The 23210-nt window shown below is 34.2% G+C and overlaps 1 protein-coding gene across 2 annotated transcripts; it reads right to left on the bottom strand.

Annotated features, from left to right (window-relative positions):
• Positions 1-1956: 1956 nt before the first annotated feature.
• LOC123533300 (uncharacterized) lies at positions 1957-9319 on the bottom strand. Of its 2 annotated transcripts, none has more exons than XM_053519877.1 (8): positions 9245-9319; positions 7574-7645; positions 7116-7175; positions 5921-6076; positions 5549-5686; positions 5113-5370; positions 5038-5049; positions 1957-2412 (listed from the first exon to the last, which is right to left on the bottom strand). In XM_053519877.1, the coding sequence occupies exons 2-8, from the start codon at positions 7632-7634 to the stop codon at positions 2399-2401; spliced, it is 699 nt and encodes a 232-aa protein (XP_053375852.1). In that variant the 5' UTR covers positions 7635-7645; positions 9245-9319; the 3' UTR covers positions 1957-2398. The 2 variants fall into 2 exon arrangements, with proteins under 2 accessions (XP_053375852.1, XP_053375853.1); XM_053519878.1 differs by having other exon boundaries at positions 7122-7175.
• Between the last annotated feature and the right edge of the window lie 13891 nt (positions 9320-23210).

Raw genomic sequence — 23210 nt, 5'->3', positions numbered from 1 at the left:
TCTTGTGCGTGCCTAATCTACCAAACCCTTACACACAATTTAATGAAACTTCACACAAGTGATCAGTGCCAACCCTAGTTGTGCATGGTGCATGTTACATTCTTTTAGATAAATATTCTGCATAGTTATGGGACTTTGTTTTTTGTTACTATACTGTATACATACAGTCTATATACATACAGTCCACATAATTATGCAATCTTGTGTGCATCAAATTGCAATGTACTGTGTCAGTGCATGCGGGGGGTACATTCATCACCTTTAGTGATAGCTCTAGTTATTATTATTATTATTATTATTATTATTATTATACCTAAATGAGAAAAGTGAAAACCAAACAAAAATATTTAAAAAAAAACATCCAGACGTTTTATGTTAGAACAAGAGCTTGTGACAGGGCTACTTGAAGACATGAACACTAGCTTTTGCAAAATGTTTAAATTTAAAAAATGAGGCATATCCCCAAGTACTCGTCTGTAATTTTGACGCCGCTGATAGCCCATATGGGCAACTCCTCCAGGGCACTGCCAGTAATTTTAAAGGGTTGACAGTACAAGATACAGAAGACGCTCCTGAAGTTTCCCTAGTTCTTTAGCGTGTTAGATGTAAAGCGACCATAAACCGGGCTCTTATCCGAATGTTAGTAATTTAGTATAAACGAGCAGGCGCTCGGACTCGCGTTCTCTGGTTTCATAGTCAGGCAGTATTACCACTTCGTCTGCTTTTTTCCTAATTACTGCTATCCTTGATAGGATTGTGCACTGGACTCCAGCATTTGCAAGAAGTCCCTTTGTAGTTTATACCCTTTTAAAATACCTATCAAGAGTCATTTATAACGCTGATTGTGTTCAAACTTCATGTTTCAACAATGACCCTATCTTCCTAGCTGTAAGATGATCACGATCACTTAAAACGCTCTCAACTGAAACAAAAACGTCAGAAAACTTTTGGGAGTTTATTATCTTCTAATCAATACATTGCACTTAGCTTCGGTTTTTTTTTGTCCTTAACATGTTACCGTATTTCAGTTTCGGAAGGACTCGTACAGTTCTGATATTTTACACTTGAAAATCCATTGGAGGGGAGGAAAAAATGTGGCAACGTTTCAGATAAGATTGTTTTCTTGAAAACAACATTGTTTTGGTTTCATTCACACCATCCAGATAGCTGTTGTAGAACTGCAGACATATGTCTATATGATCATGGTGTAACTGAACTTTGACCTAAGCAATTAAAGGGAAAACGTGACGGCTGCAGGAGACCAGTTCACAGTTTATGCCTGTCATTGTTCAGCTTTAAGGTATTGCTGAGAAACGAACAATCGGAATCAAGTGTTTTGAAACTGAGTTTGAAGCCAATTTTCTTAACTTCTGCTGAAAATGAGCCGATTCTGATCTCAGCCTTCAGTCAAATACAACTTTGCATTCAGAGACAGATCTTAAAAACTTTGTTTTATACCTGGTACCTTGGCTTTGGGAAGTTTTAAACTATATATCCAGATATATAGGTTGTAGATTAATCGAATACAATGAAAGAAGTGGATCAAAGGCCAAACATGTTGATACATATTACATGATATGATAGTAAATACTTATTATCATGATAAAGAGCTTACGTCGGTCTTTATACTTGTTAAAAAGAAGTACTTATATTTGTCTGTATGAAAAGTGTCTGTATTCATCATTTAGACATTTTAATCACTTGCACAGCTGTTTTGTTGTTATAAATACTTCTGATATCATTTCCTGTAAAACATTTGCTTTGGTTGGCAATATCCTCTTAAAATGTGTCGCTTTCGTTGTAGAATGTACTTTACCTAAGATTTTATTATCATACACATTGTGTTAACGTCAAACGTTGCTGACTACTTCATGTATTCAAGATGTTTCAAGCTGAGTGTTTTATCTGTTCACACTAAGAACATCTTGGTCCTGAGGTGCAAGAAAAAAGAAACGGTTTCAAAATGCATCTACATTTTATTTTCATAACTCCTATATAAAGTCACAAATGAAACATAAAAGACAAGAACATGGGCGTATAAGCCAGGCTTAGTTAGTTCATCAACACATAGAGTATTTTTTATCCACATGGCATGGTTACGGCAGCGGGACACTGTCACAACATACATCCGGCAATAAGTCGATCTCATACAATTATATATTAGTTTTGTCAATACAACAGTATACTGGTCACGGCATAGCGATGTACTTAGCACAGTGTCCATGGTCCGAGACTGATGTAAGTGTTGATTTAATGCGCATGCGTGGAATATGTACACGTGAATGTTGCTATGGATGATACGCCAATGTACATGTCCATGAGGAGAAGCGCGTTAATTCCTGATTGTATACAAGATCGCCAATATCTCTAGGAAAGTCCTTTTTCTGGTCCAAGTTGATTAATACTTCTTCCCTATTGAAAGAAAGTGAAATGCAGTAATATATGTACATGTATGTAAATATACTATCGGCCTTAAAATAGAAAAGCAATTGTTGTTTTTCGCGATTTTATTTTTATTCTGGTTTTTCTTTTTCAAAACAGGGATCAAAGAAAACATACGGTCAGAAAGAGGTGTAAATGTTCATGTTAACATATAAGCATTCAATACAATTGCCCGACAAAAAAATAGGCACCTTATGCCCCTTATACTATATCATCGATTAAATATAGAATCATGTCTAAGAAAATAAAAAATGTCAGAGATAGGCCTACGCGAAGTCAGATGACATCAATAGTTCGAATCCCATAGGAAAGAACTTTCAGGTATTGTTAAAATACTGTTCTCTAGAAATGATATTACAGTTCGTAAATGATCAGTTCACGGCGTGCATTGTGGTAACTGCAAGCATATGTACCTTCATGTTGGTGATACGCTTTTGTAGAGTGTTACCCTTTTGTAAAAAAGATTGGCACAACTTATTTTAAAGATATAATTCTGTAATAACCACGCATGCTATTTCTAATGTCATTCAACCTTTGGAGTCTTTAAATGTATTTAACGTATGACAAGCAACACAACAGTATAAATTCAATTCTGCATACTATGAAAACTATATTTGATGCTAATACTTCAAAGTTCCGATAAAAGCCTAATTATCTTAATGTAATATCTGAGAAGTCTTAATCTTTACTGCTAACGTGTGTTCTGATATAATAGCAGTGTCTGATTGTTTGAAGCACCTTTTGATAGTAAAGAATTCTGACATTGGCGGACACCTAGTTAGAACCATCAACCTTCCGTAAATCATCACATGGAGAATTCTGCACCTAAGCAAGGTTTCGATACTGCATCAACTTGAGCAAGTGATTCGAAGTCAGAGACCTTAACCACGCGGAAGATCCTGGGAAAACTGTGGAGTTTTAATCTAACAATATGTGCATGTAGTTGTTTAGATACAACTTAATAAGTCATCTTGAGTTTTACTGGATAGTAGCATTTTGTGAACTTGTAATGTTACTTAAATACAGCTTGATAGGTGCACGCAAAACTTTTAACAAATTTTCTTAAGTTGAAAATGGTCTCAATTTATACTAAATTCAACCACGACGTATCCAACAACTTAATTAGATATGTGAATAACACTTTCAGGTAGGAAGCATTGTTTGAAATTTTAGTCCAATATCATACGTAATTGTTCCTAAGATATTGCTTTAGAGTTGCGTGGAAAACTTTAATAAGATTAAATAGAAGTACACAAAGGGAAATACTATATAATCAGTTCAAATATTCGGTTATGTAACCTGATCATGTATGTGATTTCACGACAGAGAAGCACTGTGTGATATTTCGATCTAATACATGCAATGGTTAGAGAGAAATTGCACTGAGTACAAAACAAGTGTAGTATTGGCGCCGAAGAAAAACTCTCACTTCGCGCTAAAACCAAGATGTCATTTAAAAAAGCTATGGAAATACGTTGTATTGTAACGTGCTACAATTAATAAGACATGATTGAGGATATACTGCACGAAAACAAGTCATGTGCAAATTATTTCACGTGTTCCGTTTCATGTTTTCGTTATGGATGTACGCCGTGGCATTCTAGCTCAATTTATTTTATGCAAATTTCTATTATAGTTAAGCCGGTTCTGGACAAACCACAAAATGCAGTTGTTCAGTATAGGCATGGAACTTAGGAAATTTACTGCATGTGTGCCTATGTTAACTGATTTCTTGTTTTTGTTGTTGTTTCTTTTTTTTTATTAGAAAGAATTTGTAGGTCTATTCAAATTCCATATCGTAAATGAAGTGTATGCTTTATCAAGCATGTCTCACAAACAGTAATTATTAACGTTTGGAAAACATTATCTTGTTTTTTGCCTGTTTGTTTTTTCTTTCTTCTGTTAAAGGTCCATCATTCTGGTTGTATTAAAATAAATTCTGGTAGCAATTTACAGAAAATTATGTCAGGCTTCAACTTAAAACAAGATTCAAAATTTTGGGTGTTCTTGTATAATTTTGCTTTTATAAACATTAGAGCATCTAATAAATATAAAACGAACACGTCACCTATAATTATCATTAGTTATTTTTAATTTATCAACAAAATGACCCAAATATTAGAAAAAAAAAACCTTTAGAAAGTAACTGTCAGATGTACCTTTAAACTGGCTGACTTCGAATCAGTTGCACATTATAGCTGATTCTGATATATGAGATAGCCACCCAGCTGTTTATGGAAGGATGGTGTTTCCACACAGGTGCCTACCTAGTTGAATGGACACCTGGTTTATGAATCGTCCCTCGCAATTTCTAAGTCGCCATTAGACTTAAACTGAGTCAGTCCGACGTTAACCCAATGGTGGTAAACAAATACACAATAACCATGGCTCAATGTTTGTGATCTTCCCTTAATCGGGACATGCAGATTAGTAAGCGTACAGGACCTATTAAATCTTCATTTGCGTGATCTAGATAAAATCAGAAATACAACTGCCTGTGTACCTTTTTCCTTCCTGTTTCTTTATAAAACTATAGTCCTTCTAAATTTTCTAATCTAGCAGACAAATGTTATCGACGTTAAAGTTATTGTTTACCTCCCATTCCACCTCCCATTGGCATCATCATACCGCCGCCCATTCCTCCATTACCGCCGCCCATTGGCATACCACCTCCCATTGGCATCATCATACCGCCGCCCATTCCTCCTTTACCGCCGCCCATTGGCATACCACCGCCCATACCACCGCCCATAGGCATCATCATCATACCGCCGCCCATTCCTCCTTTACCGCCGCCCATTGGCATACCACCTCCCATACCACCGCCCATTGGCATCATTGGCATTCCACCGCCCATTCCTCCTTTACCGCCGCCCATTGGCATTCCGCCTCCCATACCACCGCCCATTGGCATTCCACCACCCATACCTACAATAAAGATAAAGTTCATTAAAATGCTCATCAAGTAATTGCTGTTTAAAAAAATGCAAATAGAAATATATCGCGACAGTTCTGATCATCCGAAAGTATTCTACACTTTTAAATTAAATTGAACTAATAGTATATTATAAAAACAGAATAAGTTCTTTAAATAGAAAAGTCTTACCTCCTTTTCCTCCCATTGGCATTGGCATTGGCATTGGCATTGGCATCGGCATTGGCATTGGCCTTGGCATTGGCATTGGTCTCGGCATTGGCATAGGCATTGGCATAGGTTTAGGCATTGGCATCGGCATTGGCATGCCTAAATTATGATAATGCATTTCGGTTAAAGCAGATAAAATCGAAAGAAATAAAAGCTTGCATAACGCTTTAAAGATCATCTATTATTTATTAAGCATATTCTTTTATATTCATTTACTACTTTTTATGTGTTCTTTTTAATTTTTTATAAAATTGTATGACATTCTCACTTATTTATTATACTCATATAAAAAATATATTCTAAAGTATAACCAATTTAAGTTTAGCTTCATACCTCCCATGCCGCCTCCCATTTTGCCCATGGGCATACCACTACCCATAGGCATACCACCACCCATAGGCATACCACCACCGCCGCCCATAGGCATCATCATTCCACCACCCATTTTGCCGCCCATGGGCATCATGCCGCCTCCCATTGGCATACCGCCTGAATATAAAAAATAAACACCATAAAAATAGAAAAGGTGTATGCGACATTTTTGTTATGTTAAATGTGATTTAATTGTTGTTTTTTTTTTGTTGTTGTTTTTTTTAATAAATGGTTTCATACTTAAAAAAGAGATGTAAATAGACAAGAATTATGCTGATACATTATAAAATTGCATTAGATTTCATCTGCTTTTGTTTCCTTACGTGATGCATTGCATTTATGATTTATAAATATCGGTTTATATTCTATTTTGTGTTCGTTAACTGCGCCTGTGCGAAATCAAGATGAAACTAGAACTGTCACAGGAGTGACTCATACCCCCACCATACAGTCTTGTCACAGAAGAATGGCAACCATAAGTAATCTTAAAAATACTTAGAATAATATGAAAATGTCAAAAAAGCTTAAAACTTAAAAAGAAGTTTACTCGTCTTTGGAGTACTTCATCCTGGGCTTCCACATATAAGTAATACTAGTGTAATTATGTGCCCTGGATGAGGGATGAGGTAAGTATAAAAAATCTCTAATATTAGAGATACACTAACAGTGAATACAAAAAAGTGTCTTACCGACCCATGTAACCACAGAAAAATGTATTTACTTTTTACATAGGAGTGATAATAAAAAAGTTAGAAAAATACCAAAAATATTGAAAATCTAAAAATAGGATTTCCAAAAATAGACTAATTCATGGAATTTAAGGGGAAGAAACTCAGTACAAAAGTTAAAAAAGGTTACTTCCCTTTGGCTCTAAGCCAATCAGAATGAGATATAGTGAAAATACAACAAAATTAACCTTAAATTCTAAGTAAAAGGGGACATAATTCATGAAAACTTGGTGTCAGAGTTATGCACATTGTGTCACATGATGTGGGTGATAAGGTTGAACATCTATTTTAAGTTTGAATCAAATCCATTTAGCAATAATTGAGATAATAGATTTCGGGACGGGACGGGACGCGACGCGACAAAACTGACTCCTATATACCCACCTCCAAACATGTTTGGTGGGGGTATAACAATGAAGAAGACTAACCCATACCGCCGCCCGGCATCATTGGCATCATTCCGCCACCACCACCGCCGCCGCCACCACCTGTAAAGATTAAAAAGAATAGAATAGAATTTTATGTACCCAAATCATGGGCCATCACTAGCATATAAATCTCCGTATAAATGGAATGGTATCAGTAGTGCATTACGCCTAAATTTCTTAACAAAAACTTAGCACTGTAGCACTGGTAACCATTACCCTTAAGTGGGTTTGCTTTTTGTAACATGTTTTTTGCAGATTTATAAGAAAATATCAACACTGTAAAAGAAATAGTCAACAACTTCCAACAGTATGTCATTTTTTCCATGATATAACGTTCTTTAAAGGCATTTAACTGTTATCACTCCTTCTACGGGAAGTAAATATAAAAATTTTCTGTTTCTTGTTAATACCGTCATTGACCCTTCGTTCTACTTATTAAAGCGTTTTTTTATACTTACCTTTATATGCGGTGCTGAGTGCCAGAAGGGCAGAGATCAATGTTACGTGAATTGGATTCATGTTGACTAGTTCTGAAATATCATAGAAACGCTTCATTTATTTATTGCTCCGTAAAAATACAAAAAAGAACTAACGAACAATAATACTCGCGAAAGTGGAGCAACGAAAACCTATTACTTTGATGATATTCATTTTACTATTTATTTAACTTACAAAAAAGTGATGTTTTTTATTTGCTTGTTTCTACCTGAAAGTAACCTCATTATGTTTTGTTTCTTGGGAGCGAGAGGGGTTGGGGTTAGAGACACACTAACAAAATATAGGTCGTCTCGTGACTTTTCACATTTGATGGTGAAGGAATACCGCAGGTGCCTCAAGGCATTATCTCAGGTATAGAGATATTGACGGGTACCTGGGTAGACAACCGATTTTCTATAAGCTAGCTGAATAGCTTTCTCACATGAAGATATCGGCGAGGGGCAAGTGATTTGACATTAGCCAGCTTAACCACTAGGCCCTGCTACTTTACAGAAGTTTAACTCGCAGTATTTTACAAAACAAAAAAGGAAAACTTAAAATGCCTTTGATTTGAGTATTTCCAATGAAAACTGTCATCTATTATTTTAGATAGCTCCTAACTGCATTCTTAATAGGCTACAAATACCATCTAGCAATGGAAAAATTTTAAATGCCAAGAAAAACACTTTATTTCTCAGATTGTATTACTATTTTAACAGACTCTCGGCCAGTATTGAATGCATTTCCAAGTCGGTACATTATCATCTGATTCGGACCATGAAGAATTATCTACTAAATCTCTCATGGACTTTTATATGATAACAACTAACACTGTAAATATATATAATCAAAATGCTTTAATATTGTATAAATGATAATTTAATGAAGACAATGAAACTAATTGTAAATAAATGACAATGGTTTGCTTGTTAAAAGTAGTACATAAACACCGTTTTAAGAATTGCCGTTAAATTTATGTTGTTTCATGTATGACCTTTGCTTCGAAAAATATACAAATTTTTTATCATATGCAATTGTCTATAAAATGTTTATTTGTAATATGTATATACGTCATGTTTCCCCGTGACATTTTCTTTTAAAGTATATATAATCTATATCACTAAAAGGAGCAAATAGATTCTATATGTATTTTAGCATATAACACATTTTGCTATCATTTGTTCGCATATGTAGACCTATATTTATGTCTATATTTGAAATCAGTCTAATAGAAAGTGGAAAACATAGATTGTATATAGATAAAGCATCAAAACATTTTTCTATTATGTGTTGTCATTAGCAGACAAGTGTTTAGTTCTATATCAAAAATCTGTATTACTATAAAGCGAAAACAACGATAGCCTATATAAAGCTAAAAATAACATTATGTATGTACAACTATTAAAAGGACAAATTTCCTTTTATTGTCTTGACATCAATGTAAGATCAAAAATCTGTGTTAAAAAATGAAGAGAAAATGAAGAGGTATCCGTAATTTTAAAGTTAAGTGCCAGTTATCTTTTCCTGAAATACATGAATATGAAATAAATATTTTTAACAGAAACACGTAGAAGTAAAGTGGATACAGTTCTTCTTCACAAATATGTTCTGCTACTAAATACAATGTACACATATGAATTTATTTTACTTACATTGAAAGACGCGCGGATGTGCGATGAGGTCCGATAGTCCTGGAGGCCTGCTGAGACAAACTTAAAAACACTCTCTTATATATCCATGCGTAGGGAATATCATCACGTGACTCGGCAAACAGAAAGGAGGCTTGTGACCGGAAATTTAGGGAACAATTTTCAAGGGTTGATACATGTGTTTGTTTTTCGCAATTGTACATTTTTACTCCCATACACGGACATTTATAATAGTATATTAATGAATCTTAAAGTTTTCTTAGGTGTATTTGGCGGAGCCTTCAGCTTATTGGTTCCATTTTCTGAAGTGATCGTTCAAAACACACGTATTTTGGCGAAATGCATATTGACTACTACATTAGATGACATATAATTACTCATTATATCTTTTTAAAATTCATTAAAATTTAACCTATAATGGCATGGTGCGAGTTAATTTTATTTTTTGATAAACATTTTACAGAATTTAAAGCTAAAGGGAAAATGATTTGATTAAGGTTTACAAGTATTTATGTACAAAGTTAATACAGAAAAAGAACTTTATGGACCAGCCCTTAATTTTGCCTTCTATATCCGCAATAAATATTACACATTTTACGCCGGTGTTACATACTAACTACAATGTTAAGCCGTTGTTTTTACTTATTGCAAGATATGATCAAAAGAGGGGATGTGTGAAGCGTGTTCATACCTTCCTACTAAACGAGACGTAGAGTTGTCTTAATCAGCGTTTAAAACAACTACATAGATATTAAGAATGAATGGGCTAACATGCGTGGATGTAATTTAATGTATATATAAAATAATGACTAAAATATGCTTATATGGATAAACTGGTTGGCAGTGGACGAAAAATTAAAATATATTTCTTAATTGAATAAATATGTTTAGTACCATATTATGTATTATATTTCACTTTGGCGGCGTGGGTGTGCAAATTTCATGAGTTTGCTAATCTGGCCTATGTATGCGTACGTACATACGTTTTTGAAAATTTATTGAAAAATAACATCTGCATGTATAATATTATGTATCTATACGTCCATGTTTCGTCTTAATGAGCTACCGTCGTTAAATAAAGTATATTATCATTATTCTTATTGTTATTGTTGTTGTTTTTATTATAATAATAATAATAATTATTATTATCATTATTATTATTAGTAGTAGTAGTAGTAGTAGTTCTTATTACAGCCGTATAAGAGAAGATCACACTTGGCGATTTTAATGCGTAAAGTTATAATGAAAAACGGTTGTTAATAGAATAGAATTTTTAATGATAATAACTCTTTAAAAGAAAAAAAAAGAAGCAGACCTCACAAAATTAAAAGTTAATTGCCGGTTTCTTTGCTTTTATATCTATACCATAGATACATCAATATGAAATAAATAACTCTAATAACAGAAACACACAGGAAAATTGTATTTAAAAGCACGGTAAGATTGTTTCCAAAAACTTGAACTTTTTGCAAAGGAAAATAAATTGATACTATCTGAAAGAATATGATCGCAGAAACTTAATACAAAAAGTTGCATAAAATCGGCCTAGCAATTTTAACAAGAACACACTTGAAGATTTTCCGATGGCCAAACGCGAACACCATATTAGCGTGTTTCAGTTAGCGCGTGGCAATAATGACGGCCTACGATAACTTCTACATCGCCATGTTTTCAGTTCTTAAGATTAAAACAAAATTGCGCAGGCAGTTTGATGCTTTAAACAGGGAAAGTTTAAACCGTAAGTTGTTTTTATTTATTTTAAACTTGTTTATGCGACTAAGTATAAGGACAACTGCCTAAAATTCTTTCAGAGGTCAACGGGTCATATCACATGTGCTATTGCAATTTGTTGGTATACATTTTTAACAACGAGTATATATAAACCTTTAGAACAACCACTGATGATATTTTCAACTTGAAATTATTAGAAAAGAGACACAATTTGAAAAAAGTGAATTGTTTTTGAAAAAGAGGTTTGTCTGAAAAATAAATGTACGGAAGCGGATAAGTGTCATTTTACAGAGGGGGTGTCTGGTGCCTCTTAACTGTATCTACAACGGTTGTTTAGCAACTGGAAATGAATTTAAGTTGACGTCAAAATGGAATGTACAGTTTAAAAGTATGGAACTTATTCCTTACTTTGAATTTTCGTATACTCAAACAATTAGCTTTAAGATAAATCGGTAAACATAATATCTCTTGAAACGCACTAACCTCCAGATTTGGTTCAAAAAAATATCTTTCTTTCAAATTGAAGTTTGGTCATACTTTGAACATTAGAATATTCGTTTTTGTTTCTAAAATATTTTTAAAAATTCCAAGTCAAGAAAAAAAGACGACTGCGTCGGGAATCGAAGCCCGGACCGCTGCGCAATAAAGACATTTTCCAGTCGTTGTAACCAAAACTAAAACTAAAATGTGGGATAAACACAGAACACAAAAAGGTCTATATGTGCAATAACAGGATGTGACACAGAATCTAGAGTATCCGGAATAGGGAAAGGGACAGCTTTGAAAGCATTTATTTCTAATACACGCTTACGAGAAACTTCATGCAGGCGCTGACAAAATATGAGATATCTTAAACAGGTGAACAGGCTTTGATTCACCTTTTTGGAGATTTGACAGCAGATAACCTAAACGTTTTAGGTTTTAAGACGTTTCCAACCAAGGTAATGACAAGTACGTCTTGTGTTCAGGTCTACACACTGCCACCTACAACAGCTGGATATGGATGACTGATAATAGGCTTTACTGATTTAAAGAAGTAAAAACAAACGAAGGAATTATGACTGGAATATTTATTCAAAATCAATCAAATAGTATGCTGAAAATACTTACATCCATTTCGAAATAACACAAACATATATATATATATATATATATATATATATATATATATATATATATATATATATATATATATATATATACAATAGTTGATGTTTTGTGCAGTTTGTATTTAATTAAAGTTATCGCTGATGGAATGAAACTGTGATTTAATAGATATTGTTAGGATTGTTAATAGTACATTATGACATTGTCAGCATTGTTTATACGTATTTTAAGTAGGTGGGGTATAATATAGACCCTTGACCAAATTAAATTGTTATGCAATAAAGAATTTCCAGTTTCAGCCTAATGTGGTTATATGTTTATTAGAATTGATGTGCTTATGTTTTGTAAAGGTAAATCTTAAATTATTTTGACACATGTATTTGTATTTTAAACAGCAGGTTAAAATGAATTCAAATTTAGCGAATACTTTCAGATTAGCAATACCTTCAGATGTTTATAGACGTAGTTTGTATATATCATCTTGACACTCTATAATAACGTTCATATCAATTGTACTGTGACTGATAAGCATTACAAATTTTGAAAGAATGTTAGTCTATTTTAGACGAGATAAACATTATTTCAAATGTCTTTGAAATAAAAACACTTTTTTTTCTACAAAACTATCTGCATAAATTTGTATGTCAGAAATGAAATGTATTTTAACCCTTTACCAGTCTTTTAATGTTTTTTTTTTCTTGTTTTAGATATAATAGATGTCAAAATACGAAAAGAAGTTGATATTTATGATTTTTATATCTGGACTGTGGCATTACAACAAAGCGGGTGAGGTAATTTAACCCCTGTTCAAAAGGAAAAATATCTATTTTATAATAAATTAAGACAAACGAAGAAGGAAATGTTGTTTAAAGCTAATATGAATATCCATTTACCCTAATATATATAAAAATATTTTTTACAGGGGTAACAAATGTAGATTTAGTTAAATTCGGTTTAGCGCAACATTTCACTTTATATTTTACTATGTGTGTTCAGGGACCAATTCACAAGTTTTGGGTACTTGCCATGACATGCAACTTTTAGTTGGTCAAAAGAAAGATATGCCCATGTCAAATCTGCCTGAAACATATCTTTTGCATTTTCTTCAAGGTTGGGCCCTTTTTAAGGCTAGCCTGATTAGCCTATATATATTAATGCGCAGGGAGTATCATTACGTCACACGGCGAACAGAAGTGAGACTTTTGTTACGTTGTTAAGGGAAAGTAAAAATGTTTTTATTGTTTTGCAATACCATATACGAACATCTATAAAAGTATATTTATGAACTGTTTAACTAATAGTAATGTTTAAAAAATGGCATTTGCTCGGTATATTCTTAAAGTTTCGCACTGTGTTGCAAATTTTAAACAATTTTTACCATGCCGTTTTCTGTAAATTATGTATAATTTATGGTTTTTCCTCAAGCTCAAGTAGAGACAAATTTCAATGTGACGGCCACTATCTAAACGTTTGCAGAGAATTCATTACAGCATTAATTTTGATAAAAGAAACATCAAACTATTGTTAAACAATTATAAAACACAAAATAAAACTGTAAATATCATTTTTTCTAGGGTGCCTCAATTAAACAGATTTAATGAGACAGAATTCTAACTCCAACATTGAAAAATTACGGTCGAAACCTCTGGGTATGTGTTGAATTTTGCTCACTTCATTCAAAAATAACCTTGGGGCAGAAGTAAAACCTACCTGCATTTCTTTCATAATATGTAATCTTAAGAATGAAGGCAAAATAGAGAACTTTTACCACAGGTAACTCAGTATTTTTAAAGATGTCTAACTCTGCCTCTCCTTATTCAGAGGTAAATTCACTTTGAACAGCAAGAAATCGCTTATAAAATGAATATTTTCCACTTTTATACAATACATCCATTATAAGTCTTGAAAGAAGTAAAATCTTACGAGAAAAAAAGGAAAATATGGAAACAAAACTTTTGGTCCAAGTGGGGCTTGAACCTACGCCCCCTGAAAATTGCAATCAAAGTAGGTTTATGGTAGGAATTGAATACTCTTCAAAAAGGAGGCACTCTATTACGGGTCCAACACCTTAATGTGCTTAGGAGTATTAGTCGGAAACTAGCTTTTAAGTGCCGTTTTTAGTGATCGTTTGAAATACGAATATTCAAGTATAACGCATAAGAATGCGCGTACGCAATACCAAATCGCATAGAAAACTCGTTAAAACTCAATAAAATTAAGCCCTACCATCAGGGAGCGGGGAAGAACTGATTTATTGATGAAACTTACAGAATCAAACACTAAAGGAAAATAATGCGGCTTAAAGGGATAATAAATATCTTATAGAACAACCCTTATTTTTCACATATATCAGAAAACAAGAAATATCTTTAAAAAAGATGGTCGGCGTGATGTAACTGAAGCACAAGTTATATATGGGCAGAAACCTGTATTTTAAATATTCTGGCAATGTTGAAAGGGGCCTCTGTAAAGTTTTGTATAAATGAGGACAGTAGTTCTGAAGAAGACTGTGTTTAGAAATTGTGGAGGGACACACGACGGATACCAAACAATCACAAAAGCCCACTTTGAGCCTTTGGTGCTTAAAAGATGGTAACAGTAAGCAAACAATATTGAAATACGTTCTATACTTTTATTTCTGGAATTGTTGGAAGCAACATGAGCCCTTGCCCTACTTCAGCTTATTATCAAATTTGTCTATCATTCAGAATATGTACAGTACTGTTTTCACCAGTAAGATTAATTTAAAATTTAGAGTCTAAAATTTAACAGTATCGGACATGTTGTTGCAGGTTAGTAATGATTTGCACTGGTTAGAAATTGTTGCTGTAATGTAGGGTAAGTGTTAATGACTGTATAAAACAAATAACCTTTTTGTAAAAACAAAACTTAAGGAAAGGAAACTTAACAAAACAGAAATAACTTAAAAAGAAAACTTAACTAAACAGACTCTATTGAATATGGTCGGATGAGCAGATGAATATTTGGTTACGCACACCTGTTCAGGTGGTACGCATACAATCCGATGGTGCTGTACTTATAGAGGTTATAGATGACGAACGCGTTGTCATTTCACCCAGTGTCACACATGACTCAGCCCTTCCTCCAATCAGCACCACTCTTACAAAATCTCTCGTTATGGCTGAAAATACCGAGAATACCTTACCAAGCAATTGGTACATTATTCAGGCGGCATAAGGTCATACGAGGTCATAAAATCGTGCTTAATACGGCACGCCGAAAAAAACATTACATATTTTATATCTGAGAGCCAGCTATTGCTATATAAAGGTGAAGCGTGTCCCAACCTTCGCGTTAAACAAGACGTAGAGCTGTTATATGACATGTAAATTTTCGTTGAATTAGGTCCACAGATGTAGAGACACTTGTAAAAGGTTAAACATGAGTTTGCCATAGATAAACTACCTCATAACTCTTTAATGTTTTCTTTTTACGGTTGCTTAACATAAAAATGTTCCTGTTTATGGTATATTTAAATTCTTTATAAATATGAACTTGACAAAAGAAAAGAGAGTAAGTCATGGTATTTTGATCTTCTGTCTTTGTTAATGTCTTAAAGAAATTATGCTTTATCTACTTTATCTAAAAAGGGAGCACCAAGATGTCATTTAAAAGACTGTTTTAGAACGTGTTTAGAACAAAGCATGTCAGGTCTGTTATATTACTAGAAATATTGTCAGAACCTTAAACTAATTCCGATACAGGGTTCTGTTGATGATTTATAATCTTTAGTTACTTATGCAATACAGGTAAAAAGGGCCTGAAAAGAAATCTAAGCCAAACTCTGAAAATTAGGTGATATATAAGGGTAGCTTTCTTTAAATTCTAGTTAATCAACGTGCCGTAAATTCATCTAAAACAAACTCAGTTAAACGAAATATGAGTTTTATTTCTTTATTCACATGCATGCATTGCATGATAAAACAGTTCAAGAAGCATTTCCTAAATAATTGCTGTAACCGTTTAAGAATATCGAAAAAATATTAATGTTAGCAAGTACCTAACCCTTCTGCTGTAACAGTGTGTTTACAAACGCCCTTTGAATGTTTTGTGTGCCCCCCTCCTCCCATGATTGTTGGGGGCATATAGATTTGCTCTTGTCCGTGCGTCCGTCCGTCCGACCGTGCGTCTGTGCGTCCGTCCGAAGTTCGTGACGCGCCTAGCTCAAAAAGTATTTGATATAAATTGATGAAACCTTGCATGAGTCTTTATCATGACATGAACTTGCGCACCTCCCATTTTTCGTCTGGCTCCGCCCCCTATTTTTAGAGTTATAGCCCCTGAAATAGTAAAAAATACACATTTTCACCTTGTGACACGCCTAGCTCAAAAAGTATTTCATATAGATTCATGAAACCTTGCGTGAGTCTTAAACATGATATGAACTTGCGCGCCTCTTATTTTTCATCTGGGTCCGCCCTCTATTTTCAGAGTTATGGCCCGTGAAATAGTCAAAAATGCACATTTTCACTTTGTGACGCGCCTAACTCAAGAAGTATTTGATATAAATTGATTTAACCTTGCATGAGTCTTTATCATGATATGAACTTGCCCACTTCCTATTTTTTATCTGCCTCCGCCCCCTATTTTTAGAGTTATGGCCCCTGAAATAGTCAAAAATTCACATTTTCACCTTGTGACGCACCTAGCTCAAAAAAATATGATATAAATGGATGATAAATTTACATGAGTCTTTATCACGATATGAACTTGCATACCTCTTATTTATTTGCTGGCTCCTCCCCCTATTTTTAAAGTTAAAGTTATGTCCCCTGGAATAGTAAAAAAATGCACATTTTCACCTAATAATGTGCCTAACTCAAAAAGTATTTAATGTAAATTCATGAAACCTTGCTTGCGTCTTTATCATAATGTGACTTTGCACACTTGGCATTCTTCTGTAGAATCTTAGCATTTATTACAGAGTTGTGGCCTTTGAAATAGCCAAAATAGTGGATTTTCGTTTGTGATGCTCATAGCTCAAAAAGTATGTGGTATAGAATAATGAATCCTTTTCATATTTTTAAGCTATATCCCATTAAGACATTTGCAAACATTTGAATTATTTCCCTTTATTTGTGACAAATGTACTAGTGGGGGGCACACCCTGTGTCCTACAGACACATTCTAGTTTGTTTGTTTTTTTTGTCTGACTTTGAGATAAACATGTTTGGTGTTCAACCTCTTTTGACACCAATGCCGTAGAGTTTATTTTAGAAATATTTATGTACATGTATAAATTTGCTTAGAAATTCTATGTTCTGATTTTTGAAACCAATGTTCTGAATTTTGACAAACCGACGCTTCTTGACAAAGGATTTTACTAAACGTAGCCTAACAGTACTTGCTAGAAATCTTAAAATATATCTTTTAATATATTTAAAGTAAACATTTATGGTAAAGTATCCCAGTAGCAGAACAATACAGCATTGATTCACTGTAACGGCCACAATGTTGCTGAAGTCAGCAGCCTAGCGGCTTGAAGTCAGCAGCCTAGCGGCCTGAAGTCAGCGGCCTGGCATGCTACTCGTGTATACCTTCTTGGAGAATGATTTATATGATAAGATCAAAATAACGAAAACTAAACTGAATATAAACGTTAAAACTCATAAAGCGTAAAAAAGAATTTTGCTTATTTGCAACGCAGACTTTGAGAGATTAACAAACATCAACATCCTGTATGCAGTTAATGTTATGTCCGATAGAATACAAAAAAAATTACCCTGAAAACTTCAAACCGAGCGGCCTGGGGCCTAGTGGCCCAGTAGCCTGGACGAATGATTTCTATGATAAGGTTATTGTAACGAAACCTATGAATACAAACGTTTAAACTCAATAATGCATGAAAAAGATTTTTTTTTATTTGCAACGCAGCCTTTGAGAGTGCACTTACTAGAAAGAAATTAACAAAGAGTCGTGTACATAATTAATCTATGTTCAATAAAATACACAAAACAGCATTTTTAATTACTCTAAAAATATCCGATCAAGCGGCCAGGCGGGAGAGGTTTGCTTCGCATGCATCTGAAGGAGTATTTGACCGAGAGTCATGAAGTACCAGCGGATTATGTATCTTGATATATAAGTGACCCGGAGTCAAGGACGTAAATAGGAATGTTGTTCAGCATGTGAGATTATGTCACTCCCGGAGATTTATTTGAATTTACCACCGACTATCCAGAGGCAATTACTCTTTCAGTTTCTTTTATATTGTGCTTTTTAAAATGATGATACTAAAAAATAGCTATACTTCCTTCGCAGAGGACTCTCACACATGACCCAAAGGATTAGGAAAGTTTATATAGTAACATATTACCATGTAGTTACACAAGTGGGGACACCATGTCGTACGGACATACATCGAGTAATTTTATCAGTATTGACCACATTTAAGCAATGGTTTCAAAAGACGAATTCCAAGAACATCAAGCTAAAAGTTGAAGCATCATATACAGGCAACGACCGAATCCTTACCTAGTATATAAAGGCACTTAGTCATTGTCTTTTTGACTTACAACATTAAATATGCTAAGTCGAGGATTTTTTTCAGAAGCGACTTAGGTGGTAGGTCAAGTGTAAAAGCTCAGAGCTAAACGAGTCCTCCAAATATGAAAAGCCTCAGCATACTGAGGATGAAACTAAACAAAGCGCAATATAGAGAAAAAGTCAGGATAAGAGATAACAAAACCTCAATTTATTTCTCATGTGTTTTCTTTTGACCATTTTTACATCGAGGAAAGTTAAACGCCAACAAATAAGAAAGGCTATGATAAAAGCATTAAATCTAAACACACGGCTCTTGAGATGCAATATGCAATAAGTTTTACATAATGTTTAAAATTAAAATGGGTCTCAGAAGCTATTGTTGTCAAACCTTGAAATGCTCATGCAAATGTACTGGATTTCTGTTTATAAAAATGGACTGTAGACATGCGTTTATATACTCATGGTGAACTGAATTTAGACCTAGAAAATTAAAGGTAAAGGCATGACGTGACAGTAATTGTGGATTTAGGTTGCGAAACTTCGTTTGATGACCATTCTCAAAAGCAATCCCTGTTATTTTATGCTTATTGGTGAAATACTGGAAAATAGCAGTGAGATATAAATCGATATCACTCACAGTGCCGAACTTCTTTTTTTCCAGATATATTATCTCCCTTGAAATATATTCTTTAATTACCTCCCTTTGCTGCCTTTAAAATTACTGGATTATACTAATACTCAAGCCATACAGTGATACACGAGTCATGAACTGCTAGACAATCCTATATAAAACAGGTTAGCTATAATTAAATCTGCAAAAGAAATAATGTTACCTAAATGTCAGCATGGTTGCTTGGCCTTGCCATTCGTGTATCTATGCTAATTTCCTCTACTTTTTTCCATTGTTTCACTATCGTGTGGTAGATTTTACTGGCGACAGCACATTTAGTTGGTTGTTGTCTTAGTTAATTATCACAATCAACTCAACCTTACGTAATATGCCAGCATTTTCGTCGAAGTACTTTCCCACTCCAAGCCTAGTCCTGGCTTCCAAAACTCTAAATGCCGCTTTTTTATATTTTTTTTTCATAGTTGCGGCTTTAGAGTTTTGGACCAGGCCTACTATGAAACCATACAAAAATAAAAAGTTGTCCAACTTTTCGTCGCAAACGTAGTCAACTGAAATTTTGAACGAGGACGTATGGGTATCTTGATAAAGTAATCACTTCTACATCAGTTAACACCATTTATCAAATTCTGCAAGCAAATCTTACAATAAAATCGCCGATTTTTACAAGTCACTGTTAGATCAGCATCATTTCAGCGGCCATTGTTGAATAGCTACAACGAGATTCTCGCATGACGTAACCGCGCGAGCCGCTAAAAATATACATGTAGAGCACCTTGTAAACAAAAGAAATGATTTATACATACAAGTTTTCTTAAGGATTTGTCTATGAAAGTAATAATTCAAATCAATTTCGATAAAAAATAACCATTTTCCCAAGTTTTTTTGCCACCGGGATGCTGATGCAAGTTCAAACGCGAAGTGGCACATGTAAGTGCTCTCTTAGCGGTTCGCGCGGGTGAAAGGTCAGTCTCGTATTTCAAAGGAGCAAGATGGCGGCGTAGAGTAAACGTTTCAGACCAGTTCGAAATTGTCAGGTAGTTCTGCCATCAATTATGGGTTTTAATGCGTAAAATTTGGCACAATGGTAGATTTTACTATATATTAACTGATCAGAAAGTGCTGCTGCCGATTTCTTTTAAAATGTACAAACGCGAGCGTGTCAGATTTCTGGCACGATTATTGGTATGATTTCCCTACGGAGTAAACTTCAGCTCTCCCGTCCAAATCCAGTATATAAACCGAGAGAGCTGAAGATCTTAAGCTACTCCAAGCCAAGCCAGTTGTGTTCCAACTTCCATCCATTTTGTTATGCTATGCAGCTCCTAGATCAATATTTCCTAGCTATTTCTATTGAATCCGTGATGATATTTTATTCTGCAGCTTGCTTGATTTTCCAAGGACTTACGCATATTCCACAGTTGTTTAGATTTTTCGTGTCGTTTTTTTTAATATGACCTTCAGCGTGTGTTTGGTAAACAAAGCAAGCTTCCGGTTATTCAACGAACTGACGGATTGACACGAAAAGTTTTAAATATGCCTCTACTTAACTACCGGCATCTGTCAATGTCTCTGTTAGCCGCGGACTGTGTATTTTTTTACACAAAATATTTAAATGCAGTTTTTGTTTTTAAAAACAAAATGGCGTCGTGTTGATTTAATGAACCTAATCACCAATATTCGATATTAATGTGCCTAAGTGTCCATGGTAATTTAGCGAATGTATCATATGTAACACGGTAGCTTAAATAAATCCGAATTTCGTCATGAAATATTGGATTTATATGAACATTTATGTACGTAACAAACAGAAAATTCGTTGATCTTCACAAACTAGCATAAAATAAAAAGAAAATCGCCTGAGTGAAAATATCAGAATTGTCTCCCTTATCGGTGATGATATATTTCGATATCTCACTGCAAACAAACAAATATCCTCTATTTATTGGTCAGTTTTAAGATAGAACTGAGAAACCTATAATCAGACTCAAGTGTTATGAAACTGAGACTGAAGACAAATCTATGGTCAACCTATTCTGAGCCGTGTCTTTAACCAAAGACAACACTGCAGTCTGAGACTGATCTTAGAACTTTATTTTATATAAAGCTATGATATATATATAAATCATATTTACGTTTAATATTATTTTTCCTCTTTCAAGCCCTCTGGAAAAAGGCATTAGATATAATGACAATATAGATGTCCAACACAAGTACAAAGTAGTCCCTTATAGTCGATATCGTTACGTCGAACTTCGGATACGTCGATGCAATTTTTACAGTCCCTTGAATATCGAGGTAACGGTATTCGACTGTATATATATATATTGAATATTATAATATAGTTATGTACATGTCTTTATACTTACTATTGACCTTAACATGGCACAGCAATTCAGAAATTATTATTTGTATAATGTCATCTGACAAGTGACAAAAAGTGTAAATTTAATTCTGTATACAATGTAAACAGCGATAATGTTTAACCTACAATGAATATGACCCTTTCTTATATGAGTTTTTTTTTTGTTTGTTTGTTTTGGGTTTAACGCCGTTTTTCAACAGTATTTCAGTCATGTAACGGCGGGCAGTTTACCTAACCAGTTTTCTCTGGATTCTGTACCAGTACAAACCTGTTCTCCGCAAGTAACTGCCAACTTCCCCACGTGAATCAGAGGTGGAGGACTAATGATTTCAGACACAATGTCGTTTATCAAATAGTCACGGAGAACATACGCCCCGTCCGAGGATCGAACTCACGACCCTGCGATCCGTAGACCAACGCTCTACCTACTGAGCTAAGCGGGCGGGCTTTATATGAGTTTAAATGATCTGAACAAAAAGAACTGTCAACAATTTGATACCGTGAACTCCTGCACCTGAAGCTGGTGTGTTATGTACATGTTCCTTCAAATACAAACAGTTTAAGATAACAGGGAAATAGTATCTAAAACTGAACTGATTTTTTCCAATACCATATATGTACTGGACATACTTTTTGTACATAGGAAAAGATGCAAAACTATATTTTAAGGATTGGATTGCGCTGTGAATATCATGTACAGTGAACAAAATGTAGGCCCAAACACCTTATTTGTTTTGTTTGTTTTGTTGGATTTAACGTCGCACCGACACATGATAGGTCATATGGCGACTTTCCAGCTTTAATGGTGGAGGAAGACCCCAGGTGCCCCACCGTGCATTATTTCAACACGTGCGGGCACCTGGGTAGAACCACCGACCTTCCGTAAGCCTGCTGGATGGCTTCCTCACATGAAGAATTCAACGCCCCGAGTGAGGCTCGAATCCACATCGATTAGGGGCAAGTGATTTGAAGTCAGCGAGCCTTAACCACAAGGCCCCTTCCCAAACACCTTAAGTTACATGTGAATTTAGGTATAAAGAATACATATACCTTTTTCTGAGTAAAATATTATATTAAGGGCATTTCCTAGATTTTTTCTAATGACATTTTTTTAATGTTTCATAAATCTACGTTAGTATGTACTCTATCATTTTCAGCGTTCATAAAGGTATGTCACCACGCTCGTTTTTATGTAATTGACAGGATATATAAGTGCATGGTCAATTTGAAATTTGTTTCTAAATATGAGAAACAAGGACTGAAGCTATGAATAAATTTCATGACAAATTGGTTTCATTTTCTTAAATTTACAATTCAGTACATAGGATATTTCGAAATTGACACAAAAGATTATACTTTGTTTTAAATTCCAAACATTACAATAAAAGTTATTCAGATTTTGATCATCAAAAGTTCAACAAATGATCATTTACGCTAAGGCTTATTTGTGTTCACTGAATGTTTAAAACATGACTTCATCTATCTTGGTTGCGCAACAAGGATAGATTTAAAATCAGTGAATTTGGAATCTATAGACTATTTTAAAACTTACATTTTGGTTAAGATTATTGAAATATCTCAATATCTATCAAATGCAAACATAATTCTCGAAAGTATATTGAAATCAAATG

The sequence above is a fragment of the Mercenaria mercenaria genome, chromosome 12 (genome assembly GCF_021730395.1).
Source record: "Mercenaria mercenaria strain notata chromosome 12, MADL_Memer_1, whole genome shotgun sequence".
NCBI lineage: Eukaryota > Metazoa > Mollusca > Bivalvia > Venerida > Veneridae > Mercenaria > Mercenaria mercenaria.
The sequence above is the reverse complement of the archived record's forward strand: the minus strand, read 5'-3'. Positions and strand labels throughout refer to the sequence as shown.